Source organism: Dendrobates tinctorius, unplaced genomic scaffold, assembly GCF_039654945.1.
Source record: "Dendrobates tinctorius isolate UK_male_01 unplaced genomic scaffold, ASM3965494v1 ptg000069l, whole genome shotgun sequence".
Taxonomy (NCBI): Eukaryota; Metazoa; Chordata; class Amphibia; order Anura; family Dendrobatidae; genus Dendrobates; species Dendrobates tinctorius.
Genome location: NW_027361737.1, coordinates 19,222,372 through 19,243,844, shown reverse-complemented (window position 1 = coordinate 19,243,844; position 21,473 = coordinate 19,222,372). Strand labels below are relative to the sequence as shown.

At 47.4% G+C, this 21,473-nt stretch overlaps 1 protein-coding gene across 1 annotated transcript in view; it reads left to right on the top strand.

The window, feature by feature from the left end:
- Positions 1-21,473, top strand: part of FARSB (phenylalanyl-tRNA synthetase subunit beta) — a 121,643-nt gene that overhangs the window by 59,504 nt on the left and 40,666 nt on the right. The window contains exon 15 of the mRNA XM_073581125.1: positions 20,578-20,695. Coding sequence (XP_073437226.1) covers positions 20,578-20,695 — 118 coding nt within the window. The remainder of the gene's footprint in view (positions 1-20,577; positions 20,696-21,473) is intronic.

The window sequence follows — 21,473 nt, the reverse complement described above, 5'->3', positions numbered from 1 at the left end:
AGGGCGTGTATTAAAGGAAAGAGGGTGTTACCAGTGTGAGACAGTTAATGACTGACAGTCTGCTCTCCTGATTTCATAGCAGAGCTATGTGTGATTACGACTAACGCAGTACAGCAGAGCTGAATTTTGTCTAATTACAACCACATTTGCAGTGGTCGTCAGAGTGCTGCCAACTCAGCTATAGTTTTATGTTTGAATACAATTAATACTTCTTCAACTTCCATCTAACTGGCAGCAAGTGTGGGCTTAAGGGGCATTACAGCAGCACTTTTCTTTCTCTTATTACAAACACATCTGTAGTTGTAGCTCTTCTCTCAAAGTACTGTCAGTTCTGCTGCAGAGCTGTGTGTGATTACAACTAATACTTCTTCAGCTTCCATCTCACAGACAGCCAAGTGTGGGAGGAGGGTGGTACAGCTGAGCTGAGAGGTCTGATACTAGACTTGCAGCTGAAAATGTGTTTATAATGAGATAAAGCTCAGTTTTGCTGTTGTGTGTTAATTCTAATCACACTCAGCCCTGCAATGGAATCAGGCGGGCAGACTGTGAGTCATGTGCTGTTCCATGCATGTTTCTAGTTAAAGAAATGTATTTATGTTTTTTCGCTTGTCTCTGCTGCCATCTACTGGCCAGACCATTTAGTTCCTCAGTCTTTCCTTGTTCAGCCTATGGGGAGGGGCTTCTCTTCAGCCTCTTCTCTTCCTGTTTGCTCAGTCATCGGCAGACATCTTACCTGAGAGAACTGTTCTCCCTCATGAGCTGAGGAAGCAAAGTCTTTTGACCTGCAAGTAGCGACTCCAGAGACAAGCTCCATGCAAGAGACTCAGTGTAATGTTTGAATCGTTATCTACGGAATAAACCAACATTGTTCTTCATCACAACGCGTGTATGCTTATCTGAGAAGCTGCTAAGGGTCATGTCTGCCTCGCTTATTGGATACACAAAGGTAGGAACTTCTCTCACTTACATGTCTGCATACCTTTAATCGCCATTAAGTGGGGACAGAACAGTCAAAAGACTAGCTTGTCGGCCCATACAAGTCAAAAGACTAGCTTGTCGGCCCATACAAGTCAGAAGACTACTTTTAAAGCTCATAAGCAGCTAGAAAACCTCCTTATAGCCCAGCACCCCAGCTACAGATCTCCATCTGCCCCGTCTCCCTATGTGTAATCTGCCCAGCAACAAGCCTCGCACACCAGTCTGCCTGCAGCAGTGCACGTCTGGACAAGCCTAGAAGTAGCTCCACCACCTGCCACATCTTGCAATAACTCTGCTCGTACTGTTAATGAGGACTGTCTATGCACCTGCTGTTTCCTTCTGGCCACATCGCTCCTAAAGGCCTGCAGTACTCCATACCTCATTACCGCGCATCAGCGATCCGCGAACCCCCAAGTTTAGCCAAAGCCACTCTGGGAATCTCATCCGGGACCTCCCGCAGAGCCGCACAGCGATTTTCGGACCCCGATTCAAAAGTTGAATTTTTTAAAGAGACAGTACACCTTTATTCAAAATGGCCGAAAAAGACCTCGGACAGGTCCCTACTGATGAAACAGTGCAAATACAACCTGATACCGTCCACGATGAAGCCCAGGAGGCAGACCCCACATCTCAAGCAGACCAAGTCACCCGACCAAAACGTTCTGCCAAACCAACTATAAAGGTGCTTGAAAACTATCACAATATGAAAGATGAGCTATGTGATCACCTGGAAGAACAGTGGGAATGCGTCACCTCTTATATGTCAAGACTCGAATCCTCATCAGGCAACGCCTCAAGCTTGCAATCCGTCATGGAGCGGCTGAACACCGCCCGTGAAAGGTACAAGAGACTATCAGCAAAGTACATCGCTCTTCTAAAAGATTTTAATTCTGATGAAGCTCTTCCAGACCTCAGTGAGGCGCTAGAGACGGACAAGGAGAGAGACGCCAAGGTCCAACATGCCATAAACAAGGCTGAACACCGTATCTCTCACCTGCAAGAAACCAGGTCACACCGATCGACCTCATCTAAACGTTCCTCTCGGTCATCCAGGGCATCGTCCTCAAGAAGTTCAACCATGAGCGACAGGATACTAGAGGCCCGCATAAAGGCAGAGGAATCCAGAGTGAGACGTTCTTTCACTGAGAGAGAAGCTAAGGCAGAGGCAAAAAGGGCAGAAGCAGACATGGAAGCAAAAAGGGCAGAAGTGGAAGCAAAAAGGGCAGAAGTGGAAGCAAAAAGGGCAGAAGTGGAAGCCAAGAGAGCAGAAGCAGAAGCGGAGGCTCAGCTGAAGATTCTTCGGTCACAGATGGAAGAGGAGGTCGCACTAGCTAAAGTGAGACTACTTGAGCAGGCGTTGATCCAAGGTCCTGATGCAGCTAACTTGCCACCACTGGAATCAGATGATCCAGTCAATCGCACGAAAGACTATGTACTAAACCAGCTACCTGTAGCAACCCCGGTCTACAGTACCGTCCAAGTCGACGACACCAAAACCTCCAACGTACTCCCAGAGATACCTTCTCAAACACAGTCACCACAAGATGGCAACCAAGTGTTTCCTGACCCACCTTTACAGCTCAAGCGGTATTCGTCAGATTCTTCAAGGGCTAAACCACAGCTCAACCCTGCAGCAACATCATTCTATCCGGGAACAGCTCATCCATTCACACCAGGCGGCCCATACGCCCCAGGGGCATCACGAGTCGTCGTGGCAACGAGTGGTGAGAAGTTGGATATGTCCGAGTTCGCCAGGTTCATGGTGAGCAGAGAGCTAATCAACACCAGTCTTACGAAGTTTGATGATCGTGCAGAGAGCTACAGGGCCTGGAAAGCAACCTTTAAGGCAGCCATCGCCAATCTCAACCTTACTGAAGAACAGGAACTTGACCTCCTGATAAAGTGGTTAGGTCCAAGCTCTTCAACCCGCGTCAGGAGCCACAGAGCGGTCCACGTGGGACAAGCAGAAGCAGGTCTCGCTGCCGCATGGCAAAGGCTGGAACGCACCTTTGGCAGCGCAGAGGCAATAGAGAAAGCCCTATTCAAGAGACTGCAGGATTTCCAAAAGATCAACCTTAAAGACGTCCACAAGCTGCAAGACCTAAGTGACCTGCTAATGGAGCTGGAGCTCGCCAAAAGAGACCCTCGTCTGTCTGGGCTGTGCTATCTGGATTCAGCCCATGGAGTAAACCCGATCGTGGTGAAGCTGCCATACAGCCTGCAGGAAAAGTGGGCAATGTCAGTATCAAGATACAAAGGAGTGAACGACGTTACCTTCCCTCCATTCATCCACTTCTGCAGGTTCATCGATGAACAGGCCCAGATGAGGAATGACCCCAGCCTCGACTTCCTAGAGTCCAACGCTTCGACAGCCGCACCAACTCCTGCGCCAAGGTATGAAAACACCACATACAAACGCAGAGACACTAAGAGAGCTGTGAGCGTTAGGAAGACCGAGCTACCGTCACCTGCAACGCCCACAGACGAACAGAACATCGTCTCAACACGAGATAAATCCTTTAATCGTGAATGTCCCATCCACAAGAAGCCACACTCGTTGACCAAGTGCAAAGGTTTTAGATCCAAAACCCTACAGGAGCGCAAGGAGATCCTCACAGAGCTCGGGGTTTGCTTCAAATGCTGCGCATCACTTGAGCACATGGCCAAGGACTGCAAATCCACAGTCAAGTGTGGGGAGTGCCACAGCGAAAAGCATGTTTCAGCCATGCACTCAACCCGAATAGCTAGAGACACACCGGCTGCAGTCACCACTGCTCCCGCTCCAAGTCATGGCGGGGAGCCACAGAATCAGACCGACACCGCCACAACTGTCTCCTGCTCATGCTCAGAAGTATGTGGAGAGGGCCGCATGGAGAAATGTTGCGCCCGAATATGCCTCATCAAGGTTTACCCCGAAGGACATCCAGAAAAGGCAATGAAGGTGTATGCCATCATAGACGACCAAAGCAACCGGTCCCTGGCAGGAGCCAAATTCTTTGAAGCCTTCGGAATTAGTGGACCATCAGAGCCCTACACCTTGAACACCTGCTCAGGCCGCATAGAGACTAGCGGCAGAAGAGCCCAGGGATTCATCGCTTCTCCTATCAACGGGAAGACTGAAATACCTCTGCCAACGCTAGTTGAATGTAACCAAATACCCAGTCATAGGAGTGAAATTCCTACCCCAGAAGCTGTACTTCATCAGCCGCACCTGAAGCACCTCGCAAGCGTCATCCCACCTATGGACAACAACGCGGAGATTCTACTCCTGCTCGGCAGAGACAACCTGAGGGTACACAAGGTGCGACAACAGTGCAACGGACCTGACTACGCACCATACGCCCAGAGACTGGACCTCGGATGGGTAGTCATAGGAAACGTGTGCGTTGATCGATCAGAAATCGACTCCTTCAGGACCTACGTCCATGGAGACGGACGCACAACCTGCCTAAGGCCATGTCCTCATCACTATGAAGTGAAAGAGAAGCCCCCAGACTCAATACAGCTGCCTGACATCGCTTCTTCTCTGCGTACCGACAACTTGGGAAGATCAGTCTTTCACATCACCAAGGACGACGATAAAGTAGCCTTGTCAGTGGAGGACAGAGAATTCATCGACATAATGGACCGTGAGTTCTCTAAGGACAAAACCGACCACTGGGTCTCTCCATTACCCTTCCGATCCACCAGGGTAAGACTGCCAAACAACCGAGACCAAGCTCAGAACAGATTCAACTCTCTTCAACGTTCAATGAACCACAAACCTGAAATGAGGGAGCACATTGTCGCCTTTATGGACAGAATATTTCGCAACAACCACGCGGAACCCGCTCCTCCCGTGAAGAAGAACGAAGAGTGCTGGTATCTGCCTTCATTTGGTGTCTACCACCCACGGAAACCGAACCAAATCAGGGTTGTCTTTGACTCCAGCGCCAAACATGGAGGCGTATCACTCAACGATGTCCTCCTCACAGGTCCCAACCTGACGAACAACTTAGTAGGAGTGTTGCTGAGGTTCAGGAAAGAACTCGTCGCCATCACTGCCGATATCGAACAGATGTTCCACTGTTTCCTAGTCAGGGAGGACCACCGGAACTTCCTCAGATTCCTGTGGTTCAAGGACAACGACACCAACAAAGAGATGGTGGAATACCGAATGAGAGTCCATGTCTTCGGGAACAGCCCTTCACCCGCAGTAGCAACCTACGGTCTCCGAAGGACCGCATCAGAGGGAGAGTCTGAGTATGGCACAGACGCAAGAGACTTCGTTGAAAGAGACTTCTATGTAGACGACGGGCTCAAATCACTGCCCACTGAAGAAGCAGCCATTGATTTGCTCAAGAGGACCCAAGGTATGCTGGCCCAGGCAAGGCTCAGGCTTCATAAAATCGCTTCAAACAGCCCGACCGTAATGAGAGCCTTTGATTCGGGTGATCACGCCCCTGGATTCAAGGACATTGACTTGGGGCTAGACAGCCCACCCATGCAGAGGAGCCTAGGCATCAGATGGGATCTCGCAGCCGACTCCTTCGGGTTTCAAGTGAATTGCTCGGACAAACCGTTCACAAAACGTGGTGTCCTCTCCATAGTGAACAGCTTATTTGACCCGCTGGGGTTCGTGGCGCCCATCACCATACAAGGCAAATCCTTGTTGAGACAACTATCTGAAACTGTCAAGGATTGGGATACCCCGCTCCCCTCCGACAAAGAGAAAAAATGGGAAACTTGGAAACAGTCGTTGTGCGGATTGAACAATATTCACATCCCGAGATGCTACACCAAAATCTCCCTTGCCTCTAGCGGAAGGAAAGAACTCCACGTCTTTTCAGACGCCTCCACAGAAGCCATAGCGGCGGTTGCATACCTGAAGGTGATGGACGCCAGCGGGCAAAGCTACGTCGGATTGGTGTTCGGCAAGGCGAAGCTAGCCCCGAAGCCCGACCACACCATCCCCAGACTCGAACTCTGTGGAGCCGTCTTGGCAGTGGAAATTGCTGACTTCATACTACAAGAACTGTGTATCGAAATAGATGAGGTCCAATTCTACACCGACAGCAAGGTCGTTTTGGGTTACATCTACAATACATCGAGACGATTCTACGTGTATGTCAGTAACCGCATCGAAAGGATCAGGAGATCCTCCAAACCGGAACAATGGCGTTACGTACCATCGGAGCTGAATCCAGCAGATCTTGCAACCAGACCCATGTCTATATCTTCTTTCGTTAACTCTTCTTGGCTTACAGGTCCAGAGTTCCTGCTGAGACGGTCAGAAGAAGGTGTCCAGGAAGACTTCAGCATCCTAGATCCAGACAACGATCCAGATGTCCGAACTGAGGTCCATACCCTGACCACCAGTGCTGAGAAAACATCCTACCTCGGCTGCCAACGTTTTGAACGTTTCTCCAGCTGGTTAAGACTCGTCAGGACTGTTGCCAGGTTAGTGCACATCGCCAGATGTTATCGTGCAGACTTTAAAGACAAGGACTGTCATCGCTGGCATGTATGCCACAGACCTCTTTCTGCTGAGGACATCTCCCGTAGTGAGTCCCTCATTATACGCCACCTCCAACAGAGCGAATTCGCCACCGAATGGAAGTGCTTAAATAACAAACAGCAGATTCCATTAAGAAGCCCCCTCGCCAATTTAAACCCAGTAATGGACAGCTTCGGCTTACTGAGGGTTGGCGGTCGTTTAAGCCAGGCTCGTTTCGGTGTCGCAGAGCAAAATCCTCTCATCATTCCCAACAAACACCACGTTACAGTCTTACTGATCCGTCATCATCATGAAAGGGCTGAACACCAAGGCAGGCAAATTACAGAGGGCACTCTACGGTCTGCAGGCCTCTGGATTGTCGGGATGAAGAGACGTGTAGCACAAATACTTCACGATTGTGTGCACTGTCGCAAAGTGAGAGGAAAGCAACTGTGCCAACAAATGGCCGACCTACCTACAGATAGACTTTCCATGGAACCACCTTTCACCTATGTGGGCCTAGACGTTTTCGGACCATGGATGGTATCCACACGCAGAACTCGTAGCAGCCGTGCGGACAGTAAGCGGTGGGCTGTGCTATTCACCTGCTTGAGCATCTGAGCCGTTCACATCGAGGTGTTAGAGTCCATGGATACCTCCTGCCTGATTAACACCTTGAGAAGATTCCTCGCCATCAGAGGACCAGTAAAGCAGCTGAGGTCCGACCGCGGCAGCAACTTCGTCGGTGCATGTAGAGAGCTGAACATCGACACCAAGCCAATCCAAGACCAGCTGGCAGACAAGGGTTGCACCTGGATCTTCAATTCTCCTCACAGTTCTCACATGGGAGGCTCCTGGGAGAGGATGATCGGAATCTCACGCAACATCCTGAACTCCATGCTAAAGGACGTCAACTCCTCGAGACTCACGCACGAGACTCTAGTGACTCTTTTAGCCGAAGTCTCAGCCATCATCAACTCGAGACCCCTTGTGCCGGTGTCAATGGATCCAGAGGTACCAACCATGTTGACTCCCAACATCCTTCTTACTCAGAAGATCGACAACGCGGTAATTCCCAGCGGAGATTTCACTCATGCCAACACCTACCAAAGACACTGGAAACGAGTCCAATATTTGGCCGACTACTTCTGGAACCGATGGAGGAAGGAATACCTTACCATTCTTCAAGGGAGAAGGAAGTGGCGACATCCCAAGCCGAATATCAAGGAAGGAGATCTGGTCCTCATGAAAGACCAGACCACTGAAAGGACTGACTGGCCTCTGGGACTTGTTACCAGGACACTGCCTAGCCAGGACGGCAACGTGCGGAAGGTGGAGCTGAGGGTCTTTAGGAAGGGTGAGACGAAGATCTTTGCGAGGCCAATCCATGAACTCGTCCTCTTACTGCCTATCGAGAGCGCCACTACGGGATGAGCGTTCTGCACCCGAAGTTTGGCCGTTTTTCTGATTTTTTTGAACTTTAATTGTTGCATTTAACATGCCCTTTCTTTTAGGTTTATTATTATTATGGACAATAGTGGAATCCCCATAGTGAATTCCAGACGGGGAGTATGCTGTTCCATGCATGTTTCTAGTTAAAGAAATGTATTTGTTTTTTCGCTTGTCTCTGCTGCCATCTACTGGCCAGACCATTTAGTTCCTCAGTCTTTCCTTGTTCAGCCTACGGGGAGGGGCTTCTCTTCAGCCTCTTCTCTTCCTGTTTGCTCAGTCATCGGCAGACATCTTACCTGAGAGAACTGTTCTCCCTCATGAGCTGAGGAAGCAAAGTCTTTTGACCCGCAAGTAGCGACTCCAGAGACAAGCTCCATGCAAGAGACTCAGTGTAATGTTTGAATCGTTATCTACGGAATAAACCAACATTGTTCTTCATCACAACGCGTGTATGCTTATCTGAGAAGCTGATAAGGGTCATGTCTGCCTCGCTTATTGGATACACAAAGGTAGGAACTTCTCTCACTTACATGTCTGCATACCTTTAATCGCCATTAAGTGGGGACAGAACAAGTCATTATATGTATCACACTAGTAACACACCCCTTTCATTTAAAATAAGCTGAGCAGGCATTCTCAAGGAGATCTGTGTCCGGCCTATTGTTATTAAGAGTACACTTATATAAAGAAAAATGTGGATTTAGCTAGAATAAGACTTTTTATCAAGGTATCACTATATTCAACTTTTTATTAACAAATAAGGTACATTTAGGACAATTGTAGGCCTGTCATAGACACATTCTGTACCAAAAATCTGCACAGTTTACTTTTTAGCAGAATAATCTATATGAATTTCAGGGTGCTCCCATTTGATTGCTGATTTTCACAGTGAATTTCACCCTTTATAATGTAGAGGGTAAAGTCCTTAGGAAAATCTGGAACAAAATACATAAGTAACACAAGCCTATTTTGCGGCAGAATCACCGTAAAATCCACGTAAAAATCTATAATTGCCACTTCTAAACCATCTGAATCACTCTAAAGCCTGCCGCCACGTGGTCGCTGAGCAATGCTTATTTGTATTTCTAGGCTTTGCTCTTTTCTCCCTAACCTTCATGTTGCCCCTATAGTCATGACTGTCTTCCTAAAAGACATTATATTATACATATATGAAACAGTAATTTAATCTTCCATAAAGGGAAGTTGTTAGTAAGCTCAACCCACCCAAACCGCAATGTGGGCATGCAGGTCTTTTGAAATGTAAATCCATCAACACTTTTATATCTTCTATCTGTTGCGGCATTCCTAAGCCACTCCTTCCCAAGCTTATTTCCTTGCATGCCTCTTTAGCATGATTGATAGCTCACTCTTTCGTGACGTCAAACATTAGGCAAGAAAATCAGACGATGAGCTAAAGAAGCTGGTGCTGAGTGGGGAAACAACCTCAGGAGGCAGTGCATCTTTAAGTGCTTAGTCAAGCCCAGACCACTTAACACCTTGTTGAAAATTCTGCTTTCTCGGGAACGGAGCAACAGATTGAAGATATAATAGTGTCGACTAACTTTAATTTCAAATACTTGCATGCACATATATACAGTTGGAGACGTGGGGTGCAGTGAGATAGCAAGGGGTGCAGACCTTATAAATAGACCCAGAGCTGACAGGTAAAATTACTGGCTTATATACTTCAATGAGATCATAAATGTCATATGATATGATACCAACCAATTATGATTGATACATATGCTTAAAATAAGCCACCTGAATAGAGAGACATATAATAGTGATAATTTTTATTGCACATACAGTGGGGCAAAAAAGTATTTAGTCAGTCAGCAATAGTGCAAGTTCCACCACTTAAAAAGATGAGAGGCGTCTGTAATTTACATCATAGGTAGACCTCAACTATGGGAGACAAACTGAGAAAAAAAAATCCAGAAAATCACATTGTCTGTTTTTTTTTCATTTTATTTGCATATTATGGTGGAAAATAAGTATTTGGTCAGAAACAAGCAATCAAGATTTCTGGCTCTCACAGACCTGTAACTTCTTCTTTAAGAGTCTCCTCTTTCCTCCACTCATTACCTGTAGTAATGGCACCTGTTTAAACTTGTTATCAGTATAAAAAGACACCTGTGCACACCCTCAAACAGTCTGACTCCAACCTCCACTATGGTGAAGACCAAAGAGCTGTCAAAGGACACCAGAAACAAAATTGTAGCCCTGCACCAGGCTGGGAAGACTGAATCTGCAATAGCCAACCAGCTTGGAGTGAAGAAATCAACTGTGGGAGCAATAATTAGAAAATGGAAGACATACAAGACCACTGATAATCTCCCTCGATCTGGTGCTCCACGCAAAATCCCACCCCGTGGGGTCAGAATGATCACAAGAACGGTGAGCAAAAATCCCAGAACCACGCGGGGGGACCTAGTGAATGAACTGCAGAGAGCTGGGACCAATGTAACAAGGCCTACCATAAGTAACACACTACGCCACCATGGACTCAGATCCTGCAGTGCCAGACGTGTCCCACTGCTTAAGCCTGTACATGTCCGGGCCCGTCTGAAGTTTGCTAGAGAGCATTTGGCTGATCCAGAGGAGTTTTGGGAGAATGTCCTATGGTCTGATGAAACCAAACTGGAACTGTTTGGTAGAAACACAACTTGTCGTGTTTGGAGGAAAAAGAATACTGAGTTGCATCCATCAAACACCATACCTACTGTAAAGCATGGTGGTGGAAACATCATGCTTTGGGGCTGTTTTTCTGCAAAGGGGCCAGGACGACTGATCCGGGTACATGAAAGAATGAATGGGGCCATGTATCGTGAGATTTTGAGTGCAAACCTCCTTCCATCAGCAAGGGCATTGAAGATGAAACGTGGCTGGGTCTTTCAACATGACAATGATCCAAAGCACACCACCAGGGCAACGAAGGAGTGGCTTCGTAAGAAGCATTTCAAGGTCCTGGAGTGGCCTAGCCAGTCTCCAGATCTCAACCCTATAGAAAACCTTTGGAGGGAGTTGAAAGTCCATGTTGCCAAGCGAAAAGCCAAAAACATCACTGCTCTAGAGGAGATCTGCATGGAGGAATGGGCCAACATACCAACAACAGTGTGTGGCAACCTTGTGAAGACTTACAGAAAACGTTTGACCTCTGTCATTGCCAACAAAGGATATATCACAAAGTATTGAGATGAAATTTTGTTTCTGAACAAATACTTATTTTCCACCATAATATGCACATAAAATGAAAAAAAAACAGACAATGTGATTTTCTGGATTTTTTTTTCTCAGTTTGTCTCCCATAGTTGAGGTCTACCTATGATGTAAATTACAGACGCCTCTCATCTTTTTAAGTCGTGGAACTTGCACTATTGCTGACTGACTAAATACTTTTTTGCCCCACTGTATAATTTAGACAATACATAGATATTTAAAGTGAGGTAGATGGAAAAAACACATGGCAGCTAAAAGATAATGGCACAATCAAAGTTGGTAATAGTGCCAGACAGGATAAAGGCATCTCACAGGCCAAAGATGCACTATACCAGGCATAAAGTATATCATTTGAAATAATCACAGAATATGGCTAAATAATACATCAAGGTTTTAGTAGCAAGGTCCTAGACCATAAGGTAGCAATATCCATAAACAGGCGATTACCTGGTCTGGATAAAAGTAATTATTGCAGCATAAACGACAGACTAGTGAAAAAGCTCTATATTGATGAACGCAGGTAAATGGTTAATAAGAGCTACAAATAGCAGAGTGAATACCTTGCGACATAATCCCGATAATGTGCAGGAGTGCCCGTGGGACGCGCTGAAGCCGTGAACAGGTGTGTCAAGGACCGTATTCCTCTCCCACAGCCCCAGGAACAGATTAACATATGAGGGCGCACAGGACGCCCCCATTGCTGTTCCCTGGAGCTGTAGGAAGGGGAGATGCTAGGTGATGACGTATGTCCTCTCTCCCATCATACACTGTGCGCGCCAGCCTGCTTCGTCATGGGGCGGGACATCACGTCTGGATGCGCGCCGATTCGCTGACGGACTTACACTTCCCCTATTTAATCCCCATGCTCTGACATTTTAACCATGCCTCCTGACGAAGCCGAGGACGGTGAAACGCGCGTCGGGGCTTCAGCGCATCCCACGGGCACTCCTGCACATTATCGGGATTATGTCGCAAGGTATTCACTCTGCTGTATGTAGCTCTTATTAACCATTTACCTGTGTTCATCAATATAGGGCTTTTTCACTAGTCTGTCGTTTATGCTGCAATAATTTTATCCAGACCAGGTAATCGCCTGTTTATGGATATTGCTACCTTATGGTCTAGGACCTTGCTACTAAAACCTTGATGTATTATTTAGCCCTATTCTGTGATTATTTCAATTGATATACTTTATGCCCAGTATAGTGCATCTTTGGCCTGTGAGATGCCTTTATCCTGTCTGGCACTATTACCAACTTTGATTGTGCCATTATCTTTTAGCTGCCATGTGTTTTTTTCCATCTACCTCACTTTAAATATCTATGTATTGTCTAAATTATATGTGCAATAAAAATGATCATTATTATATACCTCTCTATTCATGTGCCTTATTTTAAGCATATGTATCAATCATAATTGGTTGGTATCATTTCATATGACATTTATTATCTCATTGAAGTATATATTTTCTAGTTCTTGGTATAATACTTTAGCCAGAGAGGCTTGTTTCCGGTTGGCAACGGATTTTTTTTTATAGGTTTATAAAATTACTGGCTTGTCTTACTTTATTGTGATGCGTGTTTCGCGTACCTGCTTTATCGAAGCCCCTTTACCCCTTCGATAAAGCAGGTACGTGAAACGCGCGTCAGGGGCTGTGAGGAGGGTGATAGCACTCCAGATCTATGATGGGTAAGCAGACATGATGTTTTCAGGATAGGCTTTATCGTTAAAAGCACACTATGCACTTTACTTCTTGAGCTTATTTACCTACTATCACTGATGGTGCACTGACGTACAGTACAGACCAAAAGTTTGGACACACCTTCTCATTCAAAGAGTTTTCTTTATTTTCATGACTATGAAAATTGTAGATTCACTCTGAAGGCATCAAAACTATGAATTAACACATGTGGAATCATATAATTAACAAAAAAGTGTGAAACAACTGAAAATACTGTATGTCTAATAGTCTAGTTTCTTCAAAGTAGCCACCTTTTGGTTTGATTACTGCTTTGCACACTCTTGGCATTCTCTTGATGACCTTCAAGAGGTAGTCACCGGAAATGGTTTTCACTTCACAGGTGTGCCCTGTCAGGTTTAATAAGTGGGATTTCTTGCCTTATAAATGGGGTTGGGACCATCAGTTGTGTGGTGCAGAAGTCTGGTGGATACACAGCGGATAGTCCTACTGAATAGTCTGTGAGAATTTGTATTATGGCAAGAAAAAAGCAGCTAAGTAAAGAAAAACGAGTGGCCATCATTACTTTAAGAAATGAAGGTCAGTCAGTCTGAAAAATTGGGAAAACTTTGAAAGTGTCCCCAAGTGCAGTGGCAAAAACCACCAAGCGCTACAAAGAAACTGGCACACATGAGGACTGCCCCAGGAAAGGAAGACCAAGAGTCACCTCTGCTGCGGAGGATAAGTTCATCCGAGTCACCAGCCTCAGAAATCGCAGTTTAGCAGCAGCTCAGATTAGAGACCAGGTCAATGCCACACAGAGTTCTAGCAGCAGACACATCTCTACAACAACTGTTAAGAGGAGACTTTGTGCAGCAGGCCTTCATGGTAAAATAGCTGCTAGAAAACCACTGCTAAGGGCAGGCAACATGCAGAGGAGACTTGTTTGGGCTAAAGAACACAAGGAATGGACATTAGACCAGTGGAAATCTGTGCTTTGGTCTGATGAGTCCAAATTTGAGATCTTTGGTTCCAACCACCATGTCTTTGTGCGATGCAGAAAAGGTGAACGGATGGACTCTACATGCCTGGTTCCCACCGTGAAGCATGGAGGAGGAGGTGTGATGGTGTGGGGGTGCTTTGCTGGTGACACTTTTGGGGATTTATTCAAAATTGAAGGCATGCTGAACCAGCAAGGCTACCACAGCATCTTGCAGCGGCATGCTATTCTATCCGGTTTGCGTTTAGTTGGACCATCATTTATTTTCCAACAATACAATGACCTCAAACACACCTCCAGGCTGTGTAAGGGCTATTTGACCAAGAAGGAGAGTGATGGGGTGCTACGCCAGATGACCTGGCCTCCACAATCACCACACCTGAACCGGATCAATATGGTTTGGGGTGAGCTGGACCCTTGAGTGAAGGCAAAAGGGCCAACAAGTGCTAATCATCTCTGGGAACTCCTTCAAGACTGTTGGAAGACCATTTCCGGTGACTACCTCTTGAAGCTCATCAAGAGAATGCCAAGAGTGTGCAAAGCAGTAATCAAAGCAAAAGGTGGCTACTTTGAAGAACCTAGAATATAAGACATATTTTATCGGTCGTCCATGACAGCACCACCTGAGAGAGAGGGGATCCGCCCTTCAGGAACAGGAAACCTACAGATACAAAAGGGCGGCACCTCTCCCACGCATCAGTTGGTTTCCTGTTCCTATAGGACGGGACTTCCTACAGATGGTCCATCATGGAGTCGTCGAGGGATTCCCAGGCCGGCTGACCGACCCAGGTAGCGGGGGGGTCTCCTACCTCGGTCAAGCTCGGGTCCCTGGATGCGCCACGGTGGGGCCGGGTAGGTCACCACGACAGTGGTTGGAGCAGGCGGAGCAGAGGGTCCGGTGGACAGCCGTCTCCATAGGGCCGGCACAAGGTAAGTATGACCCCTGGAACCCCTCCTGTTGCATTCACCCGGTCTCCGCTTGCTCCTCTCTCTCTCTCTCCCTCTCTTGCCGGGGGCTGGTGGTCGCGCCTGTTCGGCGGGCGCAGGTCGGCGCATGTGGGGGCGGCGGGCATTCCGGAGCCGGGGGCGCCGTGCCGGCTCCTTTCCGCGCGCTCCCGCGGCCTTGATCGCGCGGCGGAAGTGACGCAGCGGAAGGGGCGGGGCCGGGAACGCCGAAACCGGAAGTCGGGTGCCGGCCCAGAGAAACAGGCCACAGCGAATTTACATGCGAGTGGCCAGCAGAAGAAGAAACGGACGGGCGAACAAAGCCACAGAAGTTCCTCCAGGCTAAAGGACCCTCCTGCCTCCCTCCGTGACCCGGTACCTGCCTCGTCTGCATGGGTAAGAGATCTCCGTGAATGTACCCTGATGCAGTGTTTTATTTCATTCTTTCGCAGGCAAGGAAAGCTACGGGGAAGCAGAAGCACAGGGAATGTGCCCTCTGTAATTGTCCTTTGCCAGACGGCCACCCTAAAAAGTTGTGTCAGCCTTGCGTGCGACAAACGGTAGGGGTTGGATGGGGACGGTACCCTAGGGGTAGATTGACAGGCCCTTACACTCTTCCCCGTCCATACAGGTGGCGGAAGAAACACCAGACTTCACCACAAGCCTGAGGGAGATAATCAGGACAGAAATGAAGGCCCTATCTAAAAAAGACTCCTCTAAGGGAAGAGATGTTAACCTCTCGGGTTCAGAGTCTTCAGCCGCACCTGGAATCGATATCTCCTCAGATTCCTCGGCCTCCACTTCATCATCTTCAGAGGAAGACTCGAGCCGTTTCTGCTTTCCCTTAGACCAGATGGATAAGTTAGTTAAAGCAGTAAGGTCCACCATGGGGGTAGCAGACACAAAACCGGAACTTTCGGCACAGGACGTGATGTTCGGAGGCCTAGATCCCAGAAAGCGCAGATCCTTTCCGCTGAATGATAAAGTCCAGAACCTAATAGATAGAGAATGGAAAAAGCCAGAAAAAAGAGGTTCTTTGCCACCCGCCTTCAAACGAAGGTACCCGTTTGATGACCCAGTGGTAACCAAATGGGACAAGGCCCCTAAGCTGGACGCGGCAGTGGCCAAAGCCTCCAAAAAGTCCTCCATACCTTTCGATGACATGGCCTCCTTAAAAGACCCGCTAGATAAAAAAGCGGATTCTTTTCTGAAAGGAACATGGGAGATGTCAGCGGGTGCCTTGAGACCAGCGGTAGCGGCCACATGTACGGCCAGATCCTTGATGGTCTGGCTGGATCAGCTGGATTCCCAATTGAAGGATGGAACCTCAAGAGCATACATTCGAAAAGCTTTACCAGTTATCCAAAGTGCTGCTGCTTTTCTGCCTGATGCGTCAGCAGATTCTGCGAGGATGGCGGCTAGAACCGCAGGTTTATCCAACGCAGCTCGAAGGGCTCTCTGGTTAAAATGCTGGCCAGGAGACATCCAGGCCAGATCTCGACTCTGTTCCATTCCTTGTGAGGGCGAATACCTGTTTGGGCCCGTCCTGGATGAACTTTTAGAGAAGGCCGGGGACGATAAAAAGAAGTTCCCCAGTCTGCCGAACCCCTCTTTTAGACGCCCCTTTACCAGGAAAGGATATTTCCGTAGGAGGCCGTCCAGGGATCAGGGCAGATGGGATGACAAAAGAAGGAGAGGTACTGGATTCATGTTTGGAGGAGGGGGGCGCCAGGAAGGTCCAGCACGGGACACTAAAAAGCCGCCCCAATGACTAGTTGCTCCGGTAGGGGGGAGACTAGCTGCCTTCTACCCGGCCTGGACATTAATCTCTAATAGCAACTGGATACTGGGGGTGGTAGCTGCGGGCCTACGACTAGAATTCTCCCGGGTTCCCCAAGATCGTTTTAAGGTCACTCCTCTTAGGTCATCCTCTTCAGAACAGTCTGCCCTGCCATAAAAAGGTCCTAACTAAAGTTCCAGAGGAAGAAAGGGGGAAAGGTTTCTACTCCCCTTTGTTCCTGGTCCGCAAGCCAGACAGTTCCTTTAGGACCATAATAAATCTTAAATCCCTCAATGAATTCCTGGTCACACGCCCATTTAAGATGGAAACAATTAATTCAACAATAAAATTACTGTTTCAAAACTGCTTCATGGTGGTGTTAGATTTGAAAGATGCCTACTACCATATACCCATTCATGCAGATCATCAAAGTTTTCTCAGAGTGGCAGTGCAGTTAGATGGGTCAGTTCAACATTTCCAGTATGCGGCCCTTCCCTTTGGGGTGGCAGTCGCTCCCCGTGTGTTTACTAAAGTAGTAGCGGAAGTTATGGCCCATCTACGTGAATTAGACATTTTAGTAGTTCCCTACTTAGATGACTTCTTGATTGTAGGGAAAACGGCTAACCATTGTTTGCAACAGCTACAAAGGGCAAGGTCTGCCCTAGAACGGTTAGGATGGCTGCTTAACATTAAAAAATCTCGGTTACAGCCGATGAGAATCCAACAATTCTTGGGCCTCATCCTAGATTCCGTAAAACAGGAATGCCGTCTGCCCCCAGAGAAGCTGGTTCGCCTACACTATCAGGTCCTGAACGCTTCCAATAACCCGACCATGTCCCTCAGGAAAGCCATGTCCCTTCTAGGTTCACTTTCCTCCTGTATCCCGGCGGTCCAGTGGGCCCAGTTTCATTCAAGAACTCTACAGGGCGAGGTCTTAAGGCATCAAAAAATGCTTGGGGGTTACTTAGAGGGCCAGCTAACCTTGTCCCGAAACACAAGGGAGTCCCTAGAATGGTGGTTAGATGAGAATAATTTATCCAGAGGGGTTCCCTGGGAATATGACATATCCCGCATAATCACCACGGATGCTAGCCCTTCCGGTTGGGGGGCTCATATGGGGGAAATTCTGGTCCAGGGCCTATGGGAGCATCATCAGATAGAGATGTCATCCAACTTGAAAGAATTGACAGCAGTAGAGCTGGCGGCTAAAGAACTGCTTGTGTATCTACAGGGCCATCATGTGCGAGTGTTCTCCGACAATCTGGTCACCGTAGCGTATATCAACCACCAAGGCGGGACCCGTTCCAAATCCCTGATGAATGTAGCAGAACGGCTGTTCCAGCTAGCAGAGCAGCATTTCCTATCATTAACAGCTCTACATATAAAGGGGAAAGAAAACACCACGGCAGATTTCCTGAGCCGCAATCTCTTAAGGCAAGGAGAATGGTCCCTAAAAAACTCTATCTTCGACCTGATTGTACAGAAGTGGGGACTGCCAGAGATAGATCTCTTTGCCACCAAAGAAAACAGGAAAGTAAGACCGTTTTGCTCACTAAATCCCAGAGAAGACCCCCTGGCGGTAGACTCCTTGCTGATAAAGTGGGTTTTCGGGCTATCCTATGCCTTCCCTCCCCTATCGCTATTACCTCTAGTGGTGAGGAAAATCAGGAGAGACAGAGCGAAAGTTATAGTGATCGCTCCGTTTTGGCCCAGGAGGGCTTGGTTCTCATGCCTCAGGACCATGTCAGTGTCCGATCCTTGGGTCCTGCCGGAGATCCCGGATCTCCTATCCCAGGGCCCAGTCTTTCATCCTCAGGTGGCTGGCCTACTTCTGACGGCGTGGAGTTTGAACGGGCACTGCTGAAAGATAAAGGCTTCTCCCCAGACCTGGTTGACACTCTACTTAAAAGTAGAAAGATCACTACTACCAAGATCTATGTCAGAATTTGGAAGAGATTCCTAAAGAACTCTAGAGTAGTCGCTGGGGGTTCGGCTCCTATAAATCAAATCTTAGAATTTCTTCAGAAAGGTCTAGAAATGGGGCTCTCCACTAGTACCCTCAAAGTACAAGTTTCAGCCTTGGGGGCCCTCTTTAGCTGCAACATCGCGGGTAATTACTGGATCAGTAGATTCATCAAGGCAGCAGGTAGATCCAGGCCAGTGGTGAAGGATAGATTCATGCCATGGGACCTGAACCTAGTCCTTACAGCCATGACAGAAGCTCCATTCGAACCCATCTCATCAGCCTCTATAAAAAACCTGTCCCTCAAGGTAGCCTTCCTGGTAGCTCTAACCTCAGCTCGTAGAGTAAGCGACATCCAGGCATTATCTAGGCGTCCTCCTTATTTACAGTTTAAGGACGATAGGGTAATACTCAGACCTGACCCGGCGTACTTACCGAAGGTAGTTTCTAGCTTTCATAGAACACAGGAAATAGTCCTTCCATCCTTCCTCCCTAATCCAGCTAATGAGAAGGAAGAGAAATTACACACCTTAGATGTTAGAGAATGCCTTAAAGAATATCTAGCGGTTACTGACCCCTGGAAAGAGAATGCCCTATTTATCTCCCATCAAGGTCCCAGGAAAGGCTGTAGAGTGTCAAAAAATACACTAGCTAGGTGGATTAGAGAGGCTATTTCAATTGCATACACCTCAGAGGGCAGACCGGCACCTGCAAAAGTGAGGGCGCATTCCACCAGAGCCATGGCGTCCTCGTGGGCCGAGAGATCAGAAGTCTCCATTGACCAGATATGTAAGGCGGCTACTTGGTCCTCTCCGAGCACCTTTTATAATCATTATAGGCTAGACTTGGGTGCTTCCACAGACCTCTCTTTTGGTATAAGGGTACTGCAGGCTGTAGTCCCTCCCTAAATAGTTTTACTCTCTGTAATTCTCTCAGGTGGTGCTGTCATGGACGACCGATAAAGTCTTAGTTACTCACCGGTTAACGGTGTTTTTTGGAGTCCATGACAGCACCCGTATATTCCCTCCCTTTATTTTAAATTTGGGTGTGCACTTCTTCCTCTTGTATGTACACTGGTAAGGAATAGTTGTGTAAAAGTACATATAGTATATAAATTTTGCCATTAACCATTGTGGTCCTCTTGTGCTCTGTAATCCAACTGATGCGTGGGAGAGGTGCCGCCCTTTTGTATCTGTAGGTTTCCTGTTCCTGAAGGGCGGATCCCCTCTCTCTCAGGTGGTGCTGTCATGGACTCCGAAAAACACCGTTAACCGGTGAGTAACTAAGACTTTCAGTTGTTTCACACCTTTTTGTTAATTATATAATTCCACATGTGTTAATTCATAGTTTTGATGCCTTCAGAGTGAATCTACAGTTTTCATAGTCATGAAAATAAAGAAAACTCTTTGAATGAGAAGGTGTGTCCAGACTTTTGGTCTGTACTGTATGCCATAGTAATTTAGTAGTGCTGCTTTCCTCTGGTCTTATTGTTTGACTTCTGTCTGTCTTCCCTCCTTACCTACTTCCACATCTCCTCCATATGTTTTCATTATATTATGATATATGTTGTCATGTGGGCCTGAAAATCTTTGGCGGTCAGCAGCACAGCCGTTTGTCATATAAATTTGGAACTTGGAAACACTTGTAAATTAGCTGAGCCTGGACTTAGCTCTTTAGCGTAGTTATAAGGGACCTTTCTGGCATATCCTTAGGACGAGCCATAAATGTCTGTGCATGAATTTCTTTAGCTGCCTGGTATTCGCACATTTTTTGAGAATGGCGTCCGTCAATCCCTTGTTCCATTTGGTATCTGACCAGCAGCAGTGAAGAAGTGGTCATACAGGAGCCGTCTCTCTCCAGTTCTTGGTCTGGGGGCTCCTAATACAGCCGCTAGAGCCGGCACCTGCACAGCCACCTCTCCACTCACCGCTGGTCAGACGCCAGGAGATTTGGGGACACACATCTATCAGACATTTATACCATAGCCTTTAGATATACTTTCAATGTCTCTTCTCACTCTGCCCCTTGAAGCTAATTTCAAGCTGAAATTCTTTGTGTTTCACTTCTGCCTTCTCTCCTTCCTCAGGTGGCCCGCACATCTTTACTGCCCGGCTTGTTGAAAACTATTGCTGCTAACCGCAAAATGCCTCTCCCTTTAAAACTTTTTGAAATATCTGATGTGGTGACAAAGGACAACTGTAAAGGTAATGCCTACTGACCAGCGCGTGTATATAGTGGTGCGCTTTATGTGGCCATAATCGGCCGATGGTAGATTAGGGCAGATGTTTGGGGACAGGAGTAGTATGGTGTCAGTGGTAGACCATGGAGATTAATGTGAGCACCATCGTGTCACGGATTTCCCAGACAAGTGTTATTAGAGCAGTTGCCTGTTTCTATCCGGACTGTGTAGGCTCCGGGGTGCAGATAGAAGGGACATCTTCACATCAGGGTTTAGAGCTTAGTTGTTGAGACATTATGAGCCTTGTCATCAGACTTGCTTTAAAAGAGGTTTCCAGGGTTAAGACGTTGATGATCTATCCTTGGCATAGGTCCTCAAGGTCTGATCTGTGGGGTCTGACACCCAGTAACCCCCCCCTTGATCAGTTGTTTTCAGCGTTAGCCAGATGTAAGCCATGTACGGAAATGGATCACCAGCGCTTCATTCACCGTGTAGCGGCCGTTCTCAGGTTACTATTGAAGTGAATAGGAGCTGAGCTACAGTACCTGGGATTGGGTACTACGTAGTGACTGGAGCCATGCTGTTCTAGCACCATACAATTTTTAACATCTGACCACCACCTAAGCTGGAAACAGCTGATCAGTGTGAGTGCTGGGTATTGGATCCCCCATGGATCAGATATCGATGACCTGTCCTAGGAATATGTCATCAAAATCCAAACCCTGGAAAATCTCTCTAGTAGTGATGAACGAGCGTGGATAAGATGTTATCCGAGGATGCTCGTGCGTAAATAGAGTATCTTC